The 25057-nt window shown below is 45.1% G+C and overlaps 1 protein-coding gene across 1 annotated transcript in view; it reads right to left on the reverse strand.

Annotated features, from left to right (window-relative positions):
- The window catches only part of LOC129824511 (synaptopodin 2-like protein), a 14465-nt gene extending 1035 nt beyond the window's left edge, over positions 1 to 13430 (reverse strand). Inside the window, exons 1-5 of the mRNA XM_055884233.1 lie at positions 13231 to 13430; positions 8493 to 8644; positions 7606 to 7836; positions 7059 to 7507; positions 1 to 4188 (exon numbers count right to left, since the gene is read on the reverse strand). The exon at positions 1 to 4188 is cut by the window's left edge and continues 1035 nt beyond it. Coding sequence (XP_055740208.1) covers positions 1553 to 4188; positions 7059 to 7507; positions 7606 to 7836; positions 8493 to 8644; positions 13231 to 13332 — 3570 coding nt within the window. The 5' untranslated portion in view covers positions 13333 to 13430 and the 3' untranslated portion in view covers positions 1 to 1552. The remainder of the gene's footprint in view (positions 4189 to 7058; positions 7508 to 7605; positions 7837 to 8492; positions 8645 to 13230) is intronic.
- Between the last annotated feature and the right edge of the window lie 11627 nt (positions 13431 to 25057).

Consider the following 25057-nt stretch of genomic DNA (forward strand, 5'->3'; position numbering starts at 1 on the left):
CAAGGCTGGTGTGAACCAAGAGCTACAATGGTGTCCAAACAGGAAGTCAATAAAATAAAGAATGTGATCAAGAAAACCCCAGACCAAAGACATTTCAAAGTATTCAAACAGGTGGGTAGTGGATAGACTTCTGATTTTCATTCTTAGGTAAATTATGCAATGCACAATACTAACATCTCTTTTGGACTGACAAAGACCAATACTTTGCAATAAACCATACAGAACAGCTAGCACATAATGTGAGAGTATAGTTGTCCTATGGTTATTTTGCATACAACATTCCCACAACGTTCTGGGAATGGTGCAGGATAGTTGCTTGGCTTTGGAACATTCCGAGCAGATTTAAGGAACTTGACGAAATAACGTTATTTTCCTGGTATTTTGTTACTTTAATTAAAGTTTTCAAAAAGTTGAAACATGGTTACATTTAATGACACTTTTGGTCATGTTCTAGGAACGTTCTCCAACTGGTTTGACATTGGGAATGTTTTCAAATAGTTCAGAGAACGTTTAGTAACAACGTTCTTCTGCAGGAATTTCAATACTTCAGAATAATGTTTCCTACAGGTTTCCTCATGGTTCTATTTAAAGTCATGTTCTCAGAACATTCAGAGAACGTGAAGAAACAATGTTCTTCTGTGGGATTTTTAATACTTCAGCATAACGTTGTCTGAAGGTTTGCTCATGGTTCTATTTAAAGTCATGTTCTCAGAACATTAAGAAAACGTTCGCTAAAAACCCCAAGAAAACATTAATAACGTTTTAAAACGAATACATTCCGTTCTCAGCGTCAACAAAACTCTCTCCTCAGGTGTGTTAGCCGTGCCCGATAATTGGCCACACTTTAATGAATGTTTGTTTTCTTTGAAATTGGGTCTGTTTGTGTAGACTACAATGAACATTCGTTTTTTTTAAACAAGTAAAAAAACATGTTAGCTCCATCCTGGTGGCGCAGTAGACTAATTCCATGGATAGAGAACAGAAGATCATAGGTTTGAATCTCACAGACGCCGTGCCACAATAAAAAATAAATGTGTTTGTGTGATTAATGCCTGAGCGAATACATTTCCATGTGTCTAATCTGTGCTTGTGGTTCTAAACAAACCAATCTAGCAGTGTTATTGAAAGTCTTATTGAAACATTCAGTGAAAATGTTAAGGAAGTTATTCCATAAATTCAAAATAACCTTTACATTTTGTTTAAAACATTCACAGCATTTAGATAATGTTCTCGAAACGTTATTTAATTACCTTCAAACAACCCATAATTTCTGTTCTAAGAATGATAATAAAACCTAGGAAAACTTTTCAGGGAACAAGAGTAAAATGTTCTCAAAATCTCCCTGCAAACTAAAAACGTACCTTCCCAGAACAGGCAAAATGTTCACTTCCGTTATCAGAATGTTTAAAAAACATTCCGTTTTACCGGTCAGGGTAACTTATGGCTTCGTTCCCAGAACCAATGGTAAACCAAAAACTTACGTTCCCACAACTTCCAAGGAACCAAATTTGCTAGCTGGGATTTCTCCAGAGCCAGTCTATAGTGTGTTGTCTTAGCTCATGGTGGATCCAGGGCGCCAGACGCTAGGTTGCAGACCCAGGTTAGAGGTGCTGAATTTGGGGCGAGGCACTCTGGAGGGCTGCGTGGAGGCGGGGCGAGGTGGGGTGTGGGCCAAAGGGCTCAGATCAGGGGCACTCTTAAACTGACTGTTACCTTGTTGGGGGGCGTGGGGCTGGGAGGGGTAGGGGTTAGGGTTAGGGACATGGACGGAGGAGAAGCTCGGGAGCTGCGGGAGGGGGCCTGTGGGGGCTGGAGTCGGAGGGACCCACTGGGGCTGAGGCTGGTAGGGGGGGGTAGAGAGTGATTGGTAGCAGGAAGTGGCTGTTGGGGGAAGAGAAATGACATCAGACCTCCACATTGGTTCTCCTAGTGTGGTCGCTGACCGTGGGATGATGACAGTAGGGGCGGGGCCTGTGGGAGGTGGCGTGGAGAAGCGTTTGACCTCATACGTACGTGGCATCTTGTTTTGGCCCTGGGGAGTCCCGCCCCCGTAGCTGAAGAGGGAGGGGTTTAGCTGATAGGGCTGGCGACTCATGAAATCCAGAGCCTTGATGCCTTGAGCCTTCTGACCCCCAGGGGCGGCTTTATGCCCCGCTGAACCCCCACCCTGTCCTGCTACCCCCGCCCTCTGGCGCTGGGCCTGGAGAGGGCAGGAGGGGGAGAGGAGGGGGTTGTAGCTGATGGGAGGGGGGGCTCTGCAGCTGGAGGAGTATTTGAATTGAGAGGGGAGGGAGGGTGTGGGAGAGGGCTGGCGGGGGTGGCCGGGACCGGGTTGGGGTGAGGAGGGGGTCTCCACCACATAGCGATCCATCCTGCTCTGCCTACGGGCGAACAGCTGACCCCCCTTCCCTGCTAGCTGGGGCACCTGTGGAGGAGGCTGGGGTTTAGGGGCCACAGGAGGGGGCTTGGAGCCTCTCTGTGCCTGCATGAAGTTACAGGCCTCAGCCCCCAGCTTCAACCAGTCCTCTTCAGGGCCTGACTCACCTCCAGCCTCCCCACTAACTCCTCCACTAGGCCCCATGGGGCCTGGGCCTATCCTGGTCGGTGCGTCCGGGTTTTGGAGCAGCTCCAGCAGGGCTGGGTTTGGAGACACGTCCTTCTTGTTCTCCACAGAAGGACGGAACATGGGCTTCTTGTTGCTGCGACGACGCGCCTCCGCGAGAATGCCTGTTCTGGAGGCGGGGACGGCGATACGCTGCTCACGGGATGACAATGAATCAGAGGCAGGGGTCTGGGCAGTGGAGGGGGTCACCATGGCAGGGTTTGTCATAGAGACATAGGAGTTGAAGATCAAGGGAGGAGGGGGTTGGGTCTGAGCCAGGGAGGGAATGTAAGGTGTGGCAGAGGAAGGAGAGAAGGGTTGATTAGAAGAAGAAGGAGGAGAGCAGGGCTGGGCATTCATGGCAGAGGATGGATAGACTGGGGGATGAGGAGGAGGAGGGGAGAAAGGTTGACTAGGAGTAGAGAAGTGTTGAATGGGGGCAGGAGGAGGAGAGAAAGGTTGAGGAGCAGTCAAGGAACAGAAGTGTTGGGTGGGTTGAGGAGGATAATGAGAAGGAGAACAGCGGTCAGAAGAAGGAGAGAAGGTGGCAGTATGGACCGAGGGAGAAAGGAAAGGCTGAGAAGGAGTGCGGGTAGGAGAGGGTGGAGGAGAGAGAACAAGAGGAGGAGGAGAGAGGATGGATGCAGTAGGTCTAGGGGGGATGTAGAGGGAGGTACTGGAGACCGCTCTCCTGGCCTCGGGCGCCCCTGAAGGGCGAGGGGGGGCGATGGTTACCATGGATACCGCAGCAGTGGGTTTGGAAACCATTGTTAAGCCAGGAGTGGGCTGGACGGGTCGGAAGATGACAGGGGTGGCGGGGGGGCGAGATGGGGCGAGGCCTGAGGTGAAGGGACGTGCCGTGCGGTTATGGATTCCCCCAGGCGGGTTAGGGTTAGTGTTTAGGTCAGGCTGGGGGGGAATCGGGGTGTGAGAGGGGGAAGTCAGAACCACACTGGCCCGACTCATCCCTGCTGAGCCCCCATTGGACAAACTTGCAGTCAGGGAGGTGTTAGGGGCAGAGTTGTAGGTGACAGGAGTGGCCAATTTCCTTTGCTGCTCATACTGCTCCGTCTCTTTCCCCTGATAGGCTATGTAGTCCAGCCCGGGGCTCTGATAGGCTGGGGCATCCATCCCAGACCCCTGATTGAATGACATGTTCATCTCTGGGCTCTGATAGGCCAAGGAATCATACCCTGAGCTCTGATTAGTTGGTGTTTGGGGCCTTGAGTTATAGGTGGAGGGGCAGGCAGAACTCCTCCTATCCAGCATGTCCAGGTATTCGCTGTCCCAGGTGGGGTCAAAGGTTCCAGCAAAGCCCTCTTCATCCACCTCTGAACCCGAGGGGAATGAACTCCCTTCCTCCTCCTCTCCCTCCGTCTCTCCCCCAGTCTCAGCACCCACCTCCCCCTCCGCGCGGCCAAAACAGGTGAGGGTGTACTTCTTGGCACGCTGGCGTCTCTTCTTGAACATGAGAACTCCTTTGGAGTTGGAGTTTGGAGCGTCGGTGAGCAGGGAGGCGATGGAACGACATGTAGTACGAGCCTCTTTCACCTGCCTGTCTACCCCACTCTCTCCTCTCTGCAGCTCTGGTAGACAGGGGGAGGGACGGGAGGAGGGGGGAGGATTGGGGGAGAGAGAAAGAGAGAACAGAGGATTACATAAGTAACTGTAATGAATAAGAATGTTCTGGTTAGAAACATAAAAGCCTGTTTGGGAAAGATTGACAGCATCTGGAATGTCACTCAAATCCATGATGACACCATGATGGGTGACACCTTCAGCCAGTGAGGGGTGGGCAGCGCTCAACCCTGACAGACAGGAGAGTGTGCTGGGGGCTCAAAGCTCTGATTTCCCCCTACTCCCCAGTTGAGCAACGACCAGTTAGTCTGTCTGTCTGTCTGTCTGTCTGTATCCATATCCGTGTATGAATTTGGTGTATGAGATGGAGATATTTCAGCTGTTATATAAATGAACTCAGCCCTCAGAAATAGCTTCACACAAATACTGTTAGCATGACTAACAGCCACACACACACACACACACACAAACACACACACACACATACACCAGTGAAGGGATCAGGGGTTTAGGTGAGGCGTCTACGAGGCTGGTGCATCTACTCAAACAGTGACAGGAATCACAGTCTAACTCAAACCTCACAGCTCATAACGCATCTATCTGGAGAGAAGAATCAGTCCAGGTTTCTCTTATCTAACCACAGATCAGATGACATCAGTCGACATCAGTAACAGAATAAATATACAGGGCAGGAGAGACACACAGCAGCCTTGACTGGCAGAAACACAAAGACAGAGTCGACCAGCAGCAACCAGCAATAGTACCCACCCAGCAATATTACCCACCCAGCAAAATTACCCAACCAGCAATAGTACCCACCCAGCAATATTACCCAACCAGCAATATTACCCAACCAGCAATATTACCCACCCAGCAATATTACCCAACCAGCAATATTACCCAACCAGCAATATTACCCAACCAGCAATATTACCCAACCAGCAATATTACCCAACCAGCAATATTACCCAACCAGCAATATTACCCAACCAGTAATATTACCCAACCAGCAATATTACCCGACCAGCAATATTACCCGACCAGCAATATTACCCGACCAGCAATATTACCCAACCAGCAATATTACCCGACCAGCAATATTACCCGACCAGAAATATTACCCACCATCACCAAACAGATTTAACTCGTCACTAAAAACACCCAGAACCATCAGCAGAAAATGCCTCCTGTCCAGTAACAGCATCTGACCACACCTTCAGCACCTCCAGTGTGTATGTGTGTGTGTGTGTGTGTGTGTGTGTGTGTGTGTGTGTGTGTGTGTGTGTGTGTGTGTGTGTGTGTGTGTGTGTGTGTGTGTGTGTGTGTGTGTGTGTGTGTGTGTGTGTGTGTGTGTGTGTGTGTGTGTGTGTGTGTGTATGACTTACCGGCGTAGATGGTGTGAATAACGGCATGTTCATCAGGGTCCAAACCCGTTGAAGATGTGAAGTTCCTCATGTCTCCAAGTGTGTGTGTTCTCTAACCCTCACACACACATTCTCAGGCAGGTGGAAAGTGACCAGTTGTATTCTAGGTAGGATGACAACTCTCTCTCCTCTCTCTCTCTCCTCTCTTCCTATCCCCCACTCTCCTCTTTTGTGTCACTCTCTTATTCTCTCTCTCTTCTTCTATCCCAAACCAACACATGATGTCATCCCCCTATTCATGTCTGTCTGACAGATGTCTGGACACACACACACACACACACACACACACACACACACACACACACACACACACACACACACTGTCCATGGGGCTCTCCCCCGTCCTTCACCCACTCAGATCCGCAAAATATTTCCATACAGCAACCTTGTAAATGCTCTGTGTGTGTGTGTGTGTGTGTGTGTGTGTGTGTGTGTGTGTGTGTGTGTGTGTGTGTGTGTGTGTGTGTGTGTGTGTGTGTGTGTGTGTGTGTGTGTGTGTGTGTGTGTGTGTGTGTGTGTGCGTGCGTGTGTGTGTGTGTGTGTGTGTGTGTGTGTGTGTGTGTGTGTGTGTGTGTGTGTGTGTGTGTGTGTGTGTGTGTGTGTGCGTGTGTGTGATGTGAGTAAGGGCAGTTCTACTGTCCCCTCAGTCAACAGTCACTGTCACTATTGCCTCTATGTCCAAGATGTAACCTCGCCTGAAACCTGAAGACTTGCATTATCTCCTGAAGCTTATGCCAAGGCTTTAGCTCAGCAGGCTAACGCCGTGCCAGGGATCGCCATCAGCTGCTATAGTTCAGAATGAGGTAGACAGTTGTGAGGAAAGTTACATCATTCATGAGTTAATAGATTCATGTCGTCATCTAAGCAAGTCAGATACCTATGTCTAACTGCATGGGAAGAATGACATTTTTGACATGGAGTTGAAACCTGATTTACAAATGAATAGGGTATAATTGATCAGGTTAGCCCGCCCCCCATCCCCTCTCCTCTCATCCGCCTGGCATATTCAGCTGTGGGGATCACTAAATGTGAGGTCAGTTGTGTCCGTGTGTCCGTCAAGGCCAGAGGGGAATGCTAGCCGTCCAACCATAAATACTCTGGATGAGACCAGGGCTTAGAATACTGACAGGAGAGACAGAAATAGGAGAGGGAGGCTTTGATTCATGAGATGGACAGCAACTGGAAATATCCCCCTCTCTCAAATCAAATCAAACTTTATTTGCCAAATGCGCCGAACACAACAAGTGTAGACTTTACCGTGAAATGCTTACTTACAAGCCCTTAACCAGACACATTTACTCCCACACACTCACATACACTCCCACACACTCACAGACACTAACAGACAATCCCACAGGCGTTGCAGAGACAGTTCAAAGCAGCTGAAGAGTTCTCATGTAGGCTGTAGTGTGTATAGTGTATAGTGTGTAGGGTATCTGGTATAGTGTACTCACTGGCTTGCCGGGCCTTTTCCTTGTACGTAGCAGACAGTTCGTCACTGAGTGGGGTCAGCTGGGCGCCCACCATGGGAACCATCTGTGAGCTGGAGCCCAGCATCATGGCTCCTTTAGCCCGCTCTGGAGACACCAGGGGTGAGCAGGCCAGAACCACACACCCCCCTGCCTCCTGGAACCCACTGTCTCCCTCTCCCTCCACCTCTCCTCCCACCACCGGCTCCCCCTGCGCATGGTGTAGGACGGGCCGGGCTGGGTGGGTCCACTCTGGCGGGGCCTGCGGGGGTTGGGGTTGGTAGACCACCTCCCTGCGTGGTACTCCAGGTTGAAACCCCCTTGTTCCCGATCCCGTTGGTTGCTCCCACTGTTGGATCCCACCATTTCCCAGTGTGGGTAGTTGCTCCCAGGTCCCATGCAGGGAACCCCCCCCATCTGGAGCGCTCTCATACCTTGAGAGAGAGAGAGAGAGGGATTGGGCAGGTCATGGTGATGTCATAGTACAAACCAACAAGGTTGGGGATGATTCTATTTTGTTCTTGTCTCGTACCCGCTTATCTCCGAAGTCTCCTCCTCCTCCTGCTGTCGACCGGGAGAGCGCGCATCCGGAGGTGTGTGTCGCTGGCGGCGGTGTATGTGTGTGTGTGTGTCCGCATCGCTGTCCGTCTCTCCATAATAGGCCTCACTGTCAGGGGGGGAGGTGAGGGTGAAGCAGGCCGGCCCGTCAGTGTGTGTGGCTGTGTGTATCCGACCCGGCAGGACCACAGAGTGGAACCCAGACCTGGAGGCAGAAAGAGAAAGAGATAGCCAGGCTGTGTGTGTCTATGTATGTGTCTGCGTTGCTTATTCTACTGTCTACTTGTATAGGTCTAGTGTATGTGTACAGTGTATCCCCTATATGCATTTAGCAGTGGCGCACCGCCGGGACTAAATCGTGGTTGTACTGAAAAAAAAAGAAAATAAACATTTTGGATGGGGGGGTAATTTGCCAGATGGTAAAACATTTTCAGTGTAAACTAAAATGACTGAAACCAGATGTAAAGTACTTAGGAATTATAATGGAGAAACTAACAATCACTAAAAACTAGACAGTTAGGGAGAATCAAACATTGTAAACATGTCATGGCTTTGGGCCTCCATTGACTTTGTTCTAATGTTTGATTTACTCAGATAGTATAAGAACAAGGCATAAGACATGGCAAAATGTGTAGGATTGCAGGACATTGCAGGACATTGTGTAGAATTGCACTGATGTGTATGTCCGTATGATCTGACCTCTTGACCCTGAGGTTGAGTCTATGTCTGTATGCTCTGACCTCTTGACCTTGAGGTTGTGTGTATGTCCGTATGATCTGACCTCTTGACCCTGAGGTTGAGTGTATCTGTATGCTGTGACCTCTTGACCCTGAGGTTGAGTGTATGCCTGTATGCTCTGACCTCTTGACCCTGAGGTTGAGAGTGTGTCGATGGGAGTCGATGAGCATCATCGCCTGAGCGTGGTTGAGCTCTGCACACACATGGTCACCGATGGCAACCAACTCATCCTCCTCCCTCAGGTCGGCCCTGCACGCCTTACTACGCCGTCGCACCTGCAACACACAACACACATTAACATACAGACGCACAGCCTCAATGCAGCAGCATGGAATCCAAGACCCCTTCAGACCCCTGAGAGGTGGGAGAAGTGTCATAGAGCCACTAGGGGGAGACAAAACCTGAACAACTCACTTCTGAGGTTTAAATGTTTTACATTTTAGTCATTTAGCAGATGCTCTTATCCAGAGCAACTTACAGTTGATGCATTCATCTTAAGATAGCGAGGTGAGACAACAACACATCACAGTCATAGTAAGTACATTTACCCTCAATAAAGTAGCTATCAACAAAGTCAGTGCTAGTAGGGAAAGACCAGCGCAAGTTTCTATTTATGTTATGAGGACATCATCTCTCCAGGGCTATGGAGGGGAGGGGGGAGTCTGAAGGGCGGTACAAACTAGGCAATGATGTCATGAAGTTATCCATCACTGAATAGGGTGGAGGGGTGGAAGCAAATCCCTATACATACATGGATCTGTCAGAAAGCATGGGAGATAGGTGGGATAGAGAGCGAGAGAGAGAGAGAGAGAGAGAGAGAGAGAGAGAGAGAGAGAGAGAGAGAGAGAGAGAGAGAGAGAGAGAGAAATAGGCAGGATGGAGAGAGGGGGTGAAGAGATATAAACGGGGAGAGAGAGGGGAGGGGTGGAGAGAAAGGGGAGAGAGAGAGAAATAGGCAGGATGGAGAGAGGGGGTGAAGAGATATAAACGGGGAGAGAGAGGGGAGGGGTGGAGAGAAAGGGGAGAAAGAGAGAAATAGGCAGGATGGAGAGAGGGGGTGAAGAGATATAAAGGGGGAGAGAGAAAGAGAGAGCTTGAGGGAAAGAAAGAAAGAACAGTGGACAGATGACACATAGCAGAATCATTTCATGCTGAACAGCAGAACATCTCAAATATAAGACTCTCAAACCAACCACACACAAACACAGTTTGTTCTTCAAATGTAGGTCCCCTGTCGAGAGAACACATAATCTGCTACCTCACAGACTAACCATTAAGCCGCCCTTACCCCATTGAGACACACACACATGCCCAGCCACTGTGGGAAGACGCAGTTAGGGGGGGGGGGGGGGGGGGGGGGGGTATTAGACAGCTGCCTCCCCCCATACACACAGTGGGCAGAGGGCATGCCTCACATTCACCATGTGTTGCCCATACACCCCAAAATAAACCCCAGCTGGAGAACCAGCCACATTCCTAGACAAACCCACAGTCAGAGCAGCTAACCAGGGATGTAGCCTTTTACACACTTTATATGGTGAGTAATATGTACCTGTTAGGCTAAATTAGCCTGGTTAGCATTAGCATGTACATTACCCGCCGCGTTTCCCCTCTACCGGTCGGCACCAGAGACTGTGTGTGTGATTATGTGGAGGGCAGACATGCCTCAGATAAGCCCAGCTGGGAGTAGAAAGGTCCGCAGGATCAGAATAGCTCATTTAAGAGGAGCTAGAGCAGGCCATGGAAAAATGGCCTCTCTCTCTCTCTCTCACACACACACACACACACACACACACACACACACACACACACACACACACACACACACACACACACACACACACACACACACACACGGTCTTGTACAACTAACCTTGTGGGGACACACAATTCAGTCCCATTCAAAATACTATTTTTCCTAACCCCTAAACCTAACCCTAACCCATGCCCTTACCCAAGTCCTAACCCTAACATTAACCATAACCTTAACCCTAACCTTAACCCGAAAGCCTTAGGGGAAGTTAGCGTTGGGACTAACAACACTTCTGGTCCCCACAAGTATAGTTAAACACACGCACACACACGCACACTAACTACAGATAAAAGAAGAGGTGACTTTGTCTGGCAATGGCGATAGAACAGTTATACCGGTGGAGGGCCTTTGTGTTATAGTCTTCTCACTCAGTTACCCCAGGGGTGACCAAAATAGGATAAAATAGAAGAGAAAGAATAGAAGAGAATAGAAGAGAATAGAAGAGAATATAATAAAACAAAATAGACTAGAATAGAAGAGAATAGAATTAAATTGACTATAATAGAAGAGGATAGAATAGAAGAGAATAGGAGAAAATATAATATAGAAGAGAATAGAAGCAAATAGAAGCGAATAGAAGAGAATAGAAGAGGATAGAAGAGGGTAGAATAGAAGAGAATAGAATATAATAGAAGAGGATAGAAGAGAATAGAATAGAAGAGACTAGAATAGAAGAGGATAGAATAGAATAGAAGAGACTAGAATAGAAGAGGATAGAATAGAAGAGAATATAATATAGTAGAAGAAAATAGAATAGAAGAGGATATAGTAGAAGAGAATAGAATAGAAGATAATATAATATAGTAGAAGAGAATAGAAGAGAATTTAATAGAAGAGGTTAGAATAGAAGCGAAGAGAATTTGATAGAGTAGAAGAGAATATAATAAAATAGACTAGAATAGAAGCAAATATAAGATAATAGAATAGAAGAGAAGAGAATAAAAGAGACTAGAATAGAAGAGAAGAGAATAGAGGAGGACAGAATAGAAGAGAAGATAAGAGGATAGAGTAGAAGAGAATAGAATAAAAGAGACTAGAATAGAAGAGAATATCATAGAAGAGAATATAATAGAAGAGAATCGAAGAGAAGAGGGTAGAGTAGAATAGAATAGAATAGAAGAGAATATAATAGAAGAGAATAGAAGAGAAGGGGATAGAGTAAAATAGAATAGAAGAGAAGAGAATCGAAGAGGATAGAGTGGAAGAGAATAGAATAGAAGAGAATATAATAGAAGAGATGACAATGGAAGAGTATAGAAGAGAAGTGAAGAGAAGAGAAGAGAATCGAAGAGGATAAAGTAGAAGAGAAGAGAAAATAATAGAAGAGAATATAATAGAATAGAAGATAAGATAAGAGGTTAGAGTAGAATAGAAGAGAAGAAAAGAGGATAGAGTAGAATAGAATAGAATAGAATATAAGAGGATAGAGTAAAAGAGAATAGAATAGAAGAGAATATAATATAATAGAAGAGAAGAGAATCGAAGAGGATAAAGTAGAAGAGAACAGAATAGAATAGATGAGAATATAATAGAAGAGAAGAGAAGAGGATAGAAAAGAAGAGAAGAGAATCGAAGAGGATAAAGTAGAAGAGAAGAGAATAGAATAGAAGAGAATCAAAGAGGATAAAGTAGAAGAGAAGATAATAGAAGAGAAGAGAATATAATAGAAGAGAATATTATAGAAGAGAAGAAAATAGAAGAGAATAGAAGAGAAGTGAAGAGAAGAGAATAGAAGAGAATATAATAGAAGAGAATCAATAGAATAAAAGAGACTAGAAAAGAATATAATAGAAGAGAATATAATATAATAGAAGAGAAGAGAAGAGGATAGAGTAGAAGAGAAGAGAAGAGAAGAAAATAGAAGAGAAGAGAATAGAAGAGAATAGAAAAGAAGAGAATAGAATAAAAGAGACTAGAATAGAAGATAATATAATAGAAGAGAATAAAAGATAAGAGGATAGAGTAGAAGAGAATAGAATTAAAGAGTCTAGACTAGAAGATAAGAGAAGAGAATATAATAGAAGAGAATAGAAGAGAAGAGAATAGGATAGAGTAGAATTGAAGAGAACAGAAGAGAAGAGAATCAAAGAGGATAGAAGAGAAGAGAAGAGAGTAGAAGCGAATAGAAGAGAATAGAAGAAAATAGAATATAGTAGAAGAGAATAGAATAGCACACATGCGAGGGGCTGGTAGTTCAGTGTCAGCTGCAGAGGAGTTTGGGGGTTAAAAGGTTCACGGGTATCTCGGCAATAATATAATATATGCCATTTAGCCGATGCTTTTTTCCAAAGCGACTTACAGTCATGCATGCATATAATTTATGTATAAGTGGTCCCGGGAAACAAGCCCACTACCCTGGTGTCACAAGCACAAGCAACTGAGCTACAAGGATAATCTTGATGGAGATCTTGATGCCAACAACATTGATCCATCAGCCCTGAGTTTTGGAGTTGTGAATGATCCATTTCTCTAACCCAGGACTAACATCTACGCCAAGTTGAGAGAGGTCACATTTTTATTCAGTTAAGAACAAATTCTTATTTATGATGATGGCCAACCCCGGCCAAACAACCCCGGCCAAAGGACGCTGGGCCAATTGTGCACTGCCTTATGGGACTTCCAATCAAGGCCGGCTGTGATACAGAGGGGAATCGAACCAGGGACTGTAGTGACTCCTCTAGCACTGAGATACAGTGCCTTAGACCGCTGTGCCACGCGGGAGCCCTACATGCAGCCCAGATTTCTACAATATCTTTTCTGATTAGATTAAATGCATTCTGCCATGTCAACACTAGCGTGTCTCTGTGAGTGTGTGTCCACTTAGAGAGCATGCCGTCAATTCCTCTGCTCTTAAGGTGGTTTTATCTTGTCTTAACAGTATACTACACTGAGAGAGACAACATACTGTAATAATTCCTATCACACACACACACGCACGCACGCACGCACACACACACACACACACACACACACACACACACACACACACACACACACACACACACACACACACACACACACACACACACACACACACACACGTTGTACCTTGGCCACCTGTAGTGGTGTTTGGTGCTCTGCTCCTCCTTGCAGTCTGAAGCCCCATGGAGCCCCTCCTGAGAGAGTGACCACCACCTCCTCTGCTACCATCACTACTCAGTAACACACACGCTGAATCACACTGCACACGGAGTGTATGTCTCTCTGCTTCTTCCAACTGCTCTGTGTATGTGTACTGTCTCACTGGTCTGACATGCTTCCTCTGTGACCCAGCCCACTTACTCCACCCAGAGAGAGGGGGGGTTTAGAGGGAAGGGGGTAGGGCGAGAGAGAAAGAGAGAGAGAGAGAGAGAGAGAGAGAGAGAGAGAGAGAGAGAGAGAGAGAGAGAGAGAGAGAGAGAGAGAGAGAGAGAGAGAGAGAGAGATGGGGAGGGGGACTGGTTTCCGTCTGCTAATAGTGGAATGTTGTGTCGGGTGGAAGGGGGAAAGATAGTGTGTGTGTGTGTGTGTGTGTGTGTGTGTGTGTGTGTGTCTGTGTGTGTGTGTGTGTGTGTGTGTGTGTGTGTGTGTGTGTGTGTGTGTGTGTGTGTGTGTGTGTGTGTGTGTGTGTGTGTGTGTGTGTGTGTTTTATATCCACCACACGTGTCATGACACTCTGCAGCTCCAGCCAGGGATGCTGATAGATCCTCCCAAAATAACCCTCTGGCCCCCTCGCACACTGCCCTGACCACCAATCCAGCCCTCTCCAAGGCTTTGTCTCAAAGTGCCGCAAGAGGAGAAGGGAGAGTGGAGGGAGGGGGAGAGGGATAGGAGAGGGGGAGGGGAGAGAAAGAGGGAGTGGGAGAGGAGAGGGAGGGGGAGAGGGAGAGGAGAGGGAGGGGAGAGGAAGAGGAGAAGGGAGAGGGAGGGAGAGGGAGGGGGGATAGGAGAGTTGGGGAGAGGTTTGGAAGAGGGAGTGGGAAAGGAGAGGAGAGGAGAGGGAGGGGAGAGGAAGAGGAGATGGAGAGGAGAAGGAGAAGGAGAGGGAGAGGGAGAGGATAATGAGAGGGAGGGGGAGAGGAAGAGGAGAGGGAGGGGAGAGGGAGTGGGAGAAGGAGGGAGGGAGGGAGGGAGGGAGGGAGGGAGGGAGGGAGGGAGGGAGGGAGGGAGGGAGGGAGGGAGGGAGGGATATTTTTAAGAGCATATTCCTACTTATTGTGATTCACATTCACAGAGTGAGCTAACACCACCCTGTCACAGCGGGTCAGTGTTGCTTTGGGGAGCTATTAGACTGCTTCCATGATAACACCAGAGAGTTGTATCGTCTACTAACGGTGCTTTTCCATTGAGACTTTTCCCGCCAGTGTTTTATGTTGATGTGTAAGCTCCAGTGTTACTGTTTTTCCATCAGGAGTTTGACATGAAGTGAGCAGGGGTGAGCAGAATCAACAACCTCTGCATCATGAAAGACTGTTGCTTTGTGAGGTGTTAAAGTTCACAGTTAGTCATTGTTGTGTAAATGAAAGGTTAAAAGTATTCAGGGTCTTGCCTTGGCACAAAGTCTGCCGGACCCATGGCCCAGCGAGACATGGGTGCCGGTCCGTGTAGATGAAACAGAAAAGTCTGAGCCTTTTGGATTAAACACTGGGAGAAATCCTCAATGGAAATGCGGCACATGTGATACCAGCTTTGGAAATACAGTGCTGTTCATATTTATTACTGTCACGTCCGCAACCCGCAATCGTTCTATTATTTCATGACGGAATCTTCAGTTTGATTGTACAATATCTAGAATACTACACACTTTTTGGTCTGAAATAATTCTAGTTCTGTATTTTCTGTTTTACATTAATTGCTTGTCTCTGTTAAAGTCCATCCGAGCAGTGATTCAAATCTATTGCAACAGTAAGACTTCAGTGTCCGCACACAGCTTCTCCTCCGTCAGGCTCGTTCCTGACCTCCACAAGCTACAAGAACACAAATGCGATTTTACAGTAAAAACCGGGTAAAAGTCTAAAAGAAAAATCCTGAAAAGATGATGAGCAACAATTTTCTCTGTGGTCAAAGGGCTTAGACGTTTCTTCAGCTGTCCTCCTGTGCAGTTCTACTAGTAATGTGACAGAGGGCAGTGTAGCTCAGACGAGGAGTTGACTGTTGAGCACTGCCTCTCCTGTAGTCACGCTTCCATCAGAGTGCTTGTCACACTTGGTCCTCAGCTGATGTCCAGCTCACTCAATCAGCACCATGTCTTGACTCTGCCTGTGAGGCAGTGGTGTAAAGTACTTAAGTTGAAATACTTGAAAGTACTAATTAAGTCGTTTTTTGGGGTGTCTGTACTTTACTTTACTTTTTTATCTTTGACAGCTTTTACTTTTACCTCACTACATTCCTAAAGGAAATGATGTACTTTTTACTCCATACATTTTCCTTGACACCCAAAAGTACTAGTTGCATTTTGAATGCTTAGCAGGACAGGAAAATGGTTAAATTCACAGACTAATCAAGAGAACATCCCTGGTCATCTACAGCCTCTGATCTGATAGACTCACTAAACAGAGAACATCCCTGGTCATCTACAGCCTCTGATCTGATAGACTCACTAAACAGAGAACATCCCTGGTCATCTACAGCCTCTGATCTGATAGACTCACTAAACAGAGAACATCCCTGGTCATCTACAGCCTCTGATCTGATAGACTCACTAAACAGAGAACATCCCTGGTCATCTACAGCCTCTGATCTGATAGACTCACTAAACAGAGAACATCCCTGGTCATCTACAGCCTCTGATCTGATAGACTCACTAAACAGAGAACATCCCTGGTCATCTACAGCCTCTGATCTGATAGACTCACTAAACAGAGAACATCCCTGGTCATCTACAGCCTCTGATCTGATAGACTCACTAAACAGAGAACATCCCTGGTCATCTACAGCCTCTGATCTGATAGACTCACTAAACAGAGAACATCCCTGGTCATCTACAGCCTCTGATCTGATAGACTCACTAAACAGAGAACATCCCTGGTCATCTACAGCCTCTGATCTGATAGACTCACTAAACAGAGAACATCCCTGGTCATCTACAGCCTCTGATCTGATAGACTCACTAAACAGAGAACATCCCTGGTCATCTACAGCCTCTGATCTGATAGACTCACTAAACAGAGAACATCCCTGGTCATCTACAGCCTCTGATCTGATAGACTCACTAAACAGAGAACATCCCTGGTCATCTACAGCCTCTGATCTGATAGACTCACTAAACAGAGAACATCCCTGGTCATCTACAGCCTCTGATCTGATAGACTCACTAAACAGAGAACATCCCTGGTCATCTACAGCCTCTGATCTGATAGACTCACTAAACAGAGAACATCCCTGGTTATCTACAGCCTCTGATCTGATAGACTCACTAAACAGAGAACATCCCTGGTCATCTACAGCCTCTGATCTGATAGACTCACTAAACAGAGAACATCCCTGGTCATCTACAGCCTCTGATCTGATAGACTCACTAAACAGAGAACATCCCTGGTTATCTACAGCCTCTGATCTGATAGACTCACTAAACAGAGAACATCCCTGGTTATCTACAGCCTCTGATCTGATAGACTCACTAAACAGAGAACATCCCTGGTTATCTACAGCCTCTGATCTGATAGACTCACTAAACAGAGAACATCCCTGGTCATCTACAGCCTCTGATCTGATAGACTCACTAAACAGAGAACATCCCTGGTCATCTACAGCCTCTGATCTGATAGACTCACTAAACAGAGAACATCCCTGGTTATCTACAGCCTCTGATCTGATAGACTCACTAAACAGAGAACATCCCTGGTCATCTACAGCCTCTGATCTGATAGACTCACTAAACAGAGAACATCCCTGGTTATCTACAGCCTCTGATCTGATAGACTCACTAAACACAAATACTTTGTTTGTAAATTATGTCTGAGTGTTGGAGTGTGCCTCTGCCTATCCTTAAATAAATAAATTACAATAAAGAAACTGTGCCCTCTGGTTTGCTTAATATAAGGATTTTTTATGTATTTATAATTGTACTTTTGATACTTAAGTATATTTTAGTAATTACATTTACTTTTGATACTTAAGTATATTTTAGTAATTACATTTACTTTTGATACTTAAAACCATAATACTTTTAGACTTTAATCAAGTAATATTTTAATGTGTGACTTTCACTTTTACTTGAGTCTGTCACGATCGTGTGGAGGATTGACGGACCAAAACGCAGCATTTGGAAAATAAGCCATCTTCTTTTATTTTAGAAGAAGGCAAAACGAAACAAAACACTTACGAACTAACCAAAACAATAAACGACCGTGAAGCTAATAAAACGTAGTGCACACACAGGCTACAAACGTATAACATAGACAATTACCCACATCAAACGAAAGCCTATGGCTACCTTAAATATGGCTCCCAATCAGAGACAACAGAAATCAGCTGTCTCTAATTGGGAACCCATTCAGGCAACCATAGACTTTCCTAGACAACTACACCCAACATAGACACAGCTAGACACATACACTCAACACAAACCCATACACTACACCCAACACCCCCTTTACCATATAACCACCCAAAACCGACAAAACACAAACATTTCCAATGTCACACCCTGACCTAACTAAAATAATAAAGAAAACAAAGAATACTAAGGCCAGGGCGTGACAAAGTCATTTTCATTGGTCACCGCCTTTCAAAGTGTGTTGCCTTATGGGGAGAGGAAAAATGCCGATTACACCTACATGTCGACTGCATGAACTTTCCATTAACCATGTAATCAAAGGTAATGCTGTTTTTTTTATGAAGTCGCCTTAAAATGTTCTCCATTTGCTTCTCCCCAACGCTTAGCCATCACCTGGCTAGTTGGAGGCATTATAGCTTTAGAATTGGGGCAATGTTGGTTCCCGTTTCAGTCCTGTCTTTGGTCACGTTCGTGTGGGTCAACCCCCCCCCCCAAAAAAACACCACAATGATTGGTTGAACCAAGCGAACGTGACCAAAGATGTGACTGAAACAGGAACAAACTTTGCCCCAAAGTTTATGTTTGGGACCTCTCTGTAACCAATGAATTGCATACACTTACGTGTAATATTGGTGTATAGAAAAGTTTGTTTGACATTTATAAATAAAAACTTTTATAAATAATAGCAGCTGTGTTGACACTGCCATGCTGATCTGAGCCTTTCTGTTTGAAAACCACAACAATGTCCGACGTTTGGCTGTCACAGATGCACCTCATCAACTTTCTTCTACCGTCGGCTTCATTAGCCTTACTACTCGAACATCGAACACACCCATTGACTGGCATCGCCCACCCTCAGGAGGTAGTTGTGTACAGGGCGGGGATGATCATTGTCATTCAGAATATAGACTATCCTCTCAGTGCTCTGCTTCAAGCCCTCCAGTACCTGACACATCTCAGCTCCATAGATGTTGTTGCCTACAGGAGGAGAGGATCTGAGTTCTGATTGACAATGTGTAGAAAAACCTGAGTTCCCAGTTGTCTTGAATGCACCAGTAGCCACAGTCTTGTCACCTTCTGGTGCCTGTTAGTGAGATTGAATAGGACTGTTTGCAAAGGCATTGCAAAGAGGTAGTGTAGGTTGAAGTCATCATTAGTGGGACTTTTGTCTTTGAGTGTAGTGGATTATGTTTATTTTTTACCCAGTCACAACAAATGTTATATGTGATGTTGCTGAATGTGTTCTCTGCATGAAAAACAGTTTTAATTAGTGTGACATCATTGTAGTGTGTGTGGTCAGGGATCTTAGATGGGGTGACCCACTGAAAATCATGGAAAATGTTGGGGGAGGTTCCTTGTTCCTTGTCAATCCTTGGCTTATTGGTGAAATCAGCAATAAGACAATATCTTCTTTAATTAAGTAAATCAATTGAACCTTTATTAATGCAATTGCAGACAGAAGTTGACAATGGAAACAGTGCGTATGTTTCAGAGTAAGTTCTGCAAAATTAAACGGGTCAAAGTTGTTTTAATATGCTTGCAGTCAACCCCTAGTGATGTAACTGCCAACGTCAACACCTTCTACTCATGAGACCAAGCCCATGCATATGCCGTTATACAAACGTGCAGGAGAAAACAATAGTCCAGTGTTTTCTGAGGGCTCAGCAGTAATTTTCCATTCCCGTGTGGCTTACAGTGGTATGTCTGACTTGTCTCATCTATTTACTCACCTGCAGGGTTCTGTGTCTTTTAGCCTTGAGGCTCTTTTTCACAGACACACGATTTTGACTGCAATAACTCACACATCTCTCAGACCGTTTCTTATAAGAAGCAGAGACTAGAAAAGAACTGTGGAACAATATTAAACCTTATAATGCATATATACACTGCTCAAAAAAATAAAGGGAACACTTAAACAACACAATGTAACTCCAAGTCAATCATACTTCTGTGAAATCAAACTGTCCATTTAGGAAGCAACACTGATTGACAATAAATTTCACATGCTGTTGTGCAAATGGAATAGACAAAAGGTGGAAATTATAGGCAATTAGCAAGACACCCCCCAAAAAGGAGTGATTCTGCAGGTGGTGACCACAGACCACTTCTCAGTTCCTATGCTTCCTGGCTGATGTTTTGGTCACTTTTGAATGCTGGCGATGCTTTCACTCTAGTGGTAGCATGAGACGGAGTCTACAACCCACACAAGTGGCTCAGGTAGTGCAGTTCATCCAGGATGGCACATCAATGCGAGCTGTGGCAAAAAGGTTTGCTGTGTCTGTCAGCGTAGTGTCCAGAGCATGGAGGCGCTACCAGGAGACAGGCCAGTACATCAGGAGACGTGGAGGAGGCCGTAGGAGGGCAACAACCCAGCAGCAGGACGGCTACCTCCACCTTTGTGCAAGGAGGTGCACTGCCAGCGCCCTGCAAAATGACCTCCAGCAGGCCACAAATGTGCAGGAGTCTGCTCAAATGGTCAGAAACAGACTCCATGAGGGTGGTATGAGGGCCCGACGTCCACAGGTGGGTGTTGTGCTTACAGCCCAACACCGTGCAGGACGTTTGGCATTTGCCAGAGAACATCAAGATTGGCAAATTCGCCACTGGCGCCCTGTGCTCTTCACAGATGAAAGCAGGTTCACACTGAGCATATGAGCACATGTGACAGACGTGACAGAGTCTGGAAACGCCGTGGAGAACGTTCTGCTGCCTGCAACATCCTCCAGCATGACCGGTTTGGCGATGGGTCAGTCATGGTGTGGGGTGGCATTTCTTTGAGGGGCCACACAGCCCTCCATGTGCTCGCCAGAGGTAGCCTGACTGCCATTAGGTACCGAGATGAGATCCTCAGACTCCTTGTGAGACCATATGCTGACACATGCACATTTGTGGCCTGCTGGAGGTCATTTTGCAGGGCTCTGGCAGTGCACCTCCTTGCACAAAGGCGGAGGTAGCGGTCCTGCTGCTGGGTTGTTGCCCTCCTACGGCCTTCTCCACGTCTCCTGATGTACTGGCCTGTCTCCTGGTAGCGCCTCCATGCTCTGGACACTACGCTTACAGACACAGCAAACCTTTTTGCCACAGCTTGCATTGATGTGCCATCCTGGATGAACTGCACTACCTGAGCCACTTGTGTGGGTTGTAGACTCCGTCTCATGCTACCACTAGAGTGAGAGCACCGCCAGCATTCAAAAGTGACCAAAACATCAGCCAGGAAGCATAGGAACTGAGAAGTGGTCTGTGGTCACCACCTGCAGAATCACTCCTTTTTGGGGGGTGTCTTGCTAATTGCCTATAATTTCCACCTTTTGTCTATTCCATTTGCACAACAGCATGTGAAATTTATTGTCAATCAGTGTTGCTTCCTAAGTGGACAGTTTGATTTCACAGAAGTGTGATTGACTTGGAGTTACATTGTGTTGTTTAAGTGTTCCCTTTATTTTTTTGAGCAGTGTAATATATATTGCTAATCTGTAGTCCAGGACCCTATAGATATAGTGAGGGAGGGTCTTATAGCACTTCACCTTCTATTAATACAACATAAACATAATCAATTATTATAATACATCAATCATTTGGTACAGGACCTATCATCAAGGAAATTAAAAAAGGGTTGCATGGAAGAATACAAAAAATAGTTCATTTCTGGCAATACAAATAAAATGTCACAAAACACACTCAGGTTTGATGCATATTTTGGAAGTTAACTAACACACAAAAAAAGGTGACCCCCCATCAAGGTGACCCCCATCAAAAACCACAGCACATATGAAACAACGCATTTGAATTATAAGGCTGTCATTCGGTCAATGAACTTAGTCACTGTCACTAGCCGGATACAAACTGGTTACTCTACCATGCACAATAGAGGCTGCTGCCCTATGTACATAGACATGGAATCACTGGTCACTTTAATAATGTTTACATACTGTTTAACCCACTTCACATGTATATACTCTATTCCAGTCAAGGCCTATTCTATTTAACTATTGCTGTACATATACTATTCTTCAGATATACTACATATTCTATCCATACAGTGCATTTGGAAGGTTTTCAGACCCCTTGACTTTTTCCACATTTTGTTACGTTACAGCCTGATTCTAAAAATGATTACAAAAAACATTTTTCATCAATCTACACACAACACCCCATAATGACAATGTGAAAACAAGTTTTTAGAAATGTTTGCTAATTTATTAATAACAAAAAACAAAACACTTTATTTACATAAGTATTCAGACCCTTTGCTATGAGACTAGAAATTGAGCTCAGGTGCATCCTGTTTCCATTGATCATCCTTGATGTTTCTACAACTTGATTGGGGTCCACCTGTAGTAAATTCAATTGATTGCACATGATTTGGAAAGGCACACGCCTGTCTATATAAGGTCCCACGGTTGACAGTGCATGTCTGAAGGATCTGAATACTTATGTAAATAAGGTATTTCTGGTTTTATTTTAATACATTTGCAAAAATTCCTAAAAGCCTGTTTTCACTTTGTCATTATGAGGTATTGTGTGTAGATTGATGAGGATTTGTATTAATATTTTTTCATTTTAGAATAAGGCTAACGTAATAAAACTGTGGGAAAAGTCAAGGGGTCTGAATACTTTCTAAATGCACCGTGCATACTGTATATTTATACTCCGGAATCCGATATTGCTCGTCCTAATATTTCCATATTTCTTAATTATATTATTTTACTTTTTAGATTTGTGTGTATTGTTAGATATTACTGCACTGTTGGAGCTAGGAAAACAAGCATTTCACTACACCTGCAATAACATCTGCTAAATACAGTGGCAAAAAAAGTATGTATAAATTGGTCATCAAATGTAGATGTGATCTTCATCTAAGTCACAACAATAGACAAACATATTATGCTTAAACAAATAACACACAAATTATTGTATTTTTCTTGTCTACATTGAATACATAATTGAAACATTCAAAGTGTAGGTTGGAAAAAATATGTAAACCCCTAGGCTAATGACTTCTCCAAAAGCTAATTGAAGTCAGGAGTCAGCTAACCTGGAGTCCAATCAATGAGACGAGATTGGAAATGTTGGTTAGAGCTGCCTTGCCCTATAAAAAACACTCACAAAATGTGAGTTTGCTATTCACAAGAAGCATTGCCTGATGTGAACCATGCCTCGAACAAAAGAGATCTCAGAAGACCTAAGATTAAGAATTGTTGACTTGCATGAAGCTGGAAAGGGTTACAAAAGTATCTCTAAAAGACTTGATGTTCATCAGTCCACGGTAAGACAAGTTGTCTATAAATGGAGAAAGTTCAGCACTGTTGCTATTCTCTCTAGGAGTGGCCGTCCTGCAAAAATGACTGCAAGAGCACAGCGCAGAATGCTCAATGAGGTTAAGAAGAATCTTAGAGTGTCAGCTAAAGACTTACAGAAATCTATGGAACATGCTAACTTCTCTGTTAAAAACACCCTATAAGAATGGCATTCATGGGAGGACACCACGGAAAATGCCCCTGCTGTCCAAAGGCGTTTGCGAAAGTGCACCTAGTTGTTCCACAGCTCTACTGGCAACATATTCTGTGGACAGATGAAACTACAGTTGAGTTGTTTGGAAGGAACACACAACACTCTGTGTGGAGAATAAACGGCACAGCACACCAACATCAAAACCTCATCCCAACTGTAAAGTACGGTGGAGGGAGCATCATGGTTTGGGGCTGCTTTGCTGCCTCAGGGCCTGGACAGCTTGCTATCATCAATGGAAAAATAAATTCCCAAGTTAATCAAGACATTTGGCAGGAGAATTTTAGGCTATCTTTCCACCAATTGAAGCTCAACAGAAGTTGGGTGATGCAACAGGACTATGAACCAAAACACATAAGTAAATCAACAACAGAATGGCTTCAACAGAAGAAAATACAACTTCTGGAGTGGCCCAGTCAGAGTCCTGACCTCAACCCGATTGAGATGCTGTGGCATAACCTCAAGAGAGCGGTTCACACCAGACATCCCAAGAATATTGTTGAACTGAAACAGTTTTGTAAAGAAGAATGGTCCAAAATTCCTCCTGACCGTTGTGCAGGTCTGATACGCAACTACAGGAAACATTTGGTTGAGGTTATTGCTGCCAAAGGAGGGTCAACCAGTTCTCAATCATACTTTTCCCACCCTGCACAGTGTGTTCAATAAAGACATGAAAACGTATAATTGTTTGTGTTAGTTTAAGCAGACTGTTATGTCTATTGTTGTGACCTAGATGAAGATCAGATCACATTTTTTACCAATTTATGCAGAAATCCAGGTATTTCCAAAGGGTTCACATACTTTTTCTTGCCACTGTATGTGCATGCAACAAATAACATTTGATTTAATAATTCAACAATCTAGCTGTTGATGTTAAAATTAATAGTTATTTGTAGTATTTTGAAATATAATAACCATTCATGTAAACAGCATTTATATTTTGTGAAAATCTCATTTATAGTACTGTCCCACTTTACTTTAGTGGTGTTTCTGCTTACTTTAGGGATCTCTTCTGCTATAAAAACACTCAAAATAAACCTTCAATCAATTTAAATGTAACTTCCTCATTAGATATTCTAAAATACATTAGAATAGGTTGTTTTAATTGTTCATAACATCTCCTAATTGATTATAGACGCTATAAAGCAAATAAACAGCATGGGAGGATGGTGACAGTATAGGCCGTCATTGTAAATAAGAATTTGTTCTTAACTGACTTAAAATAAAGGTAAAAATATATATATAATAATAATACTGATGGAAGGAATTAGAGGTAAATAACGGGCAACAAATAAGGCGAGCTCATGTCAGTCAAGACGAGCTCATGAATATAAGCTCCTCGCCCACTTAGCCTGTCTTTTCAAACTTCCTGGTAGACATGAGAGAACAAGTACTTTTCAGAATGACTGTTCAGGACCTTTAATATGTTTGGGAAGTGACTCCTCCTAAAAAAAACAGCATCTCTTCTCACCATTGAATATTCGTGTCAATCTTTGAACCCGAACCACTCCCCAACCTCTCCCCAACCGTTCCCCAACCGCTCCCCAACCGTTCCCCAACCTCTCCCCAACCTCTCCCCAACCGCTCCCCAACCGTTCCCCAACCGCTCCCCAACCGTTCCCCAACCTCTCCCCAACCTCTCCCCAACCGTTCCCCAACCGTTCCCCAACCGCTCCCCAACCGTTCCCCAACCTCTCCCCAACCGTTCCCCAACCGCTCCCCAACCGCTCCCCAACCTCACCCCAACCGCTCCCCAACCGTTCCCCAACCTCTCCCCAACCGCTCCTCAACCATTCCCCAACCTCTCCCCAACCGTTCCCCAACCGCTCCCCAACCGCTCCCCAACCTCTCCCCAACCGCTCCCCAACCGTTCCCCAACCACTCCCCAGA

This window comes from Salvelinus fontinalis, chromosome 1, assembly GCF_029448725.1.
Source record: "Salvelinus fontinalis isolate EN_2023a chromosome 1, ASM2944872v1, whole genome shotgun sequence".
In the NCBI taxonomy this organism is placed as follows: domain Eukaryota; kingdom Metazoa; phylum Chordata; class Actinopteri; order Salmoniformes; family Salmonidae; genus Salvelinus; species Salvelinus fontinalis.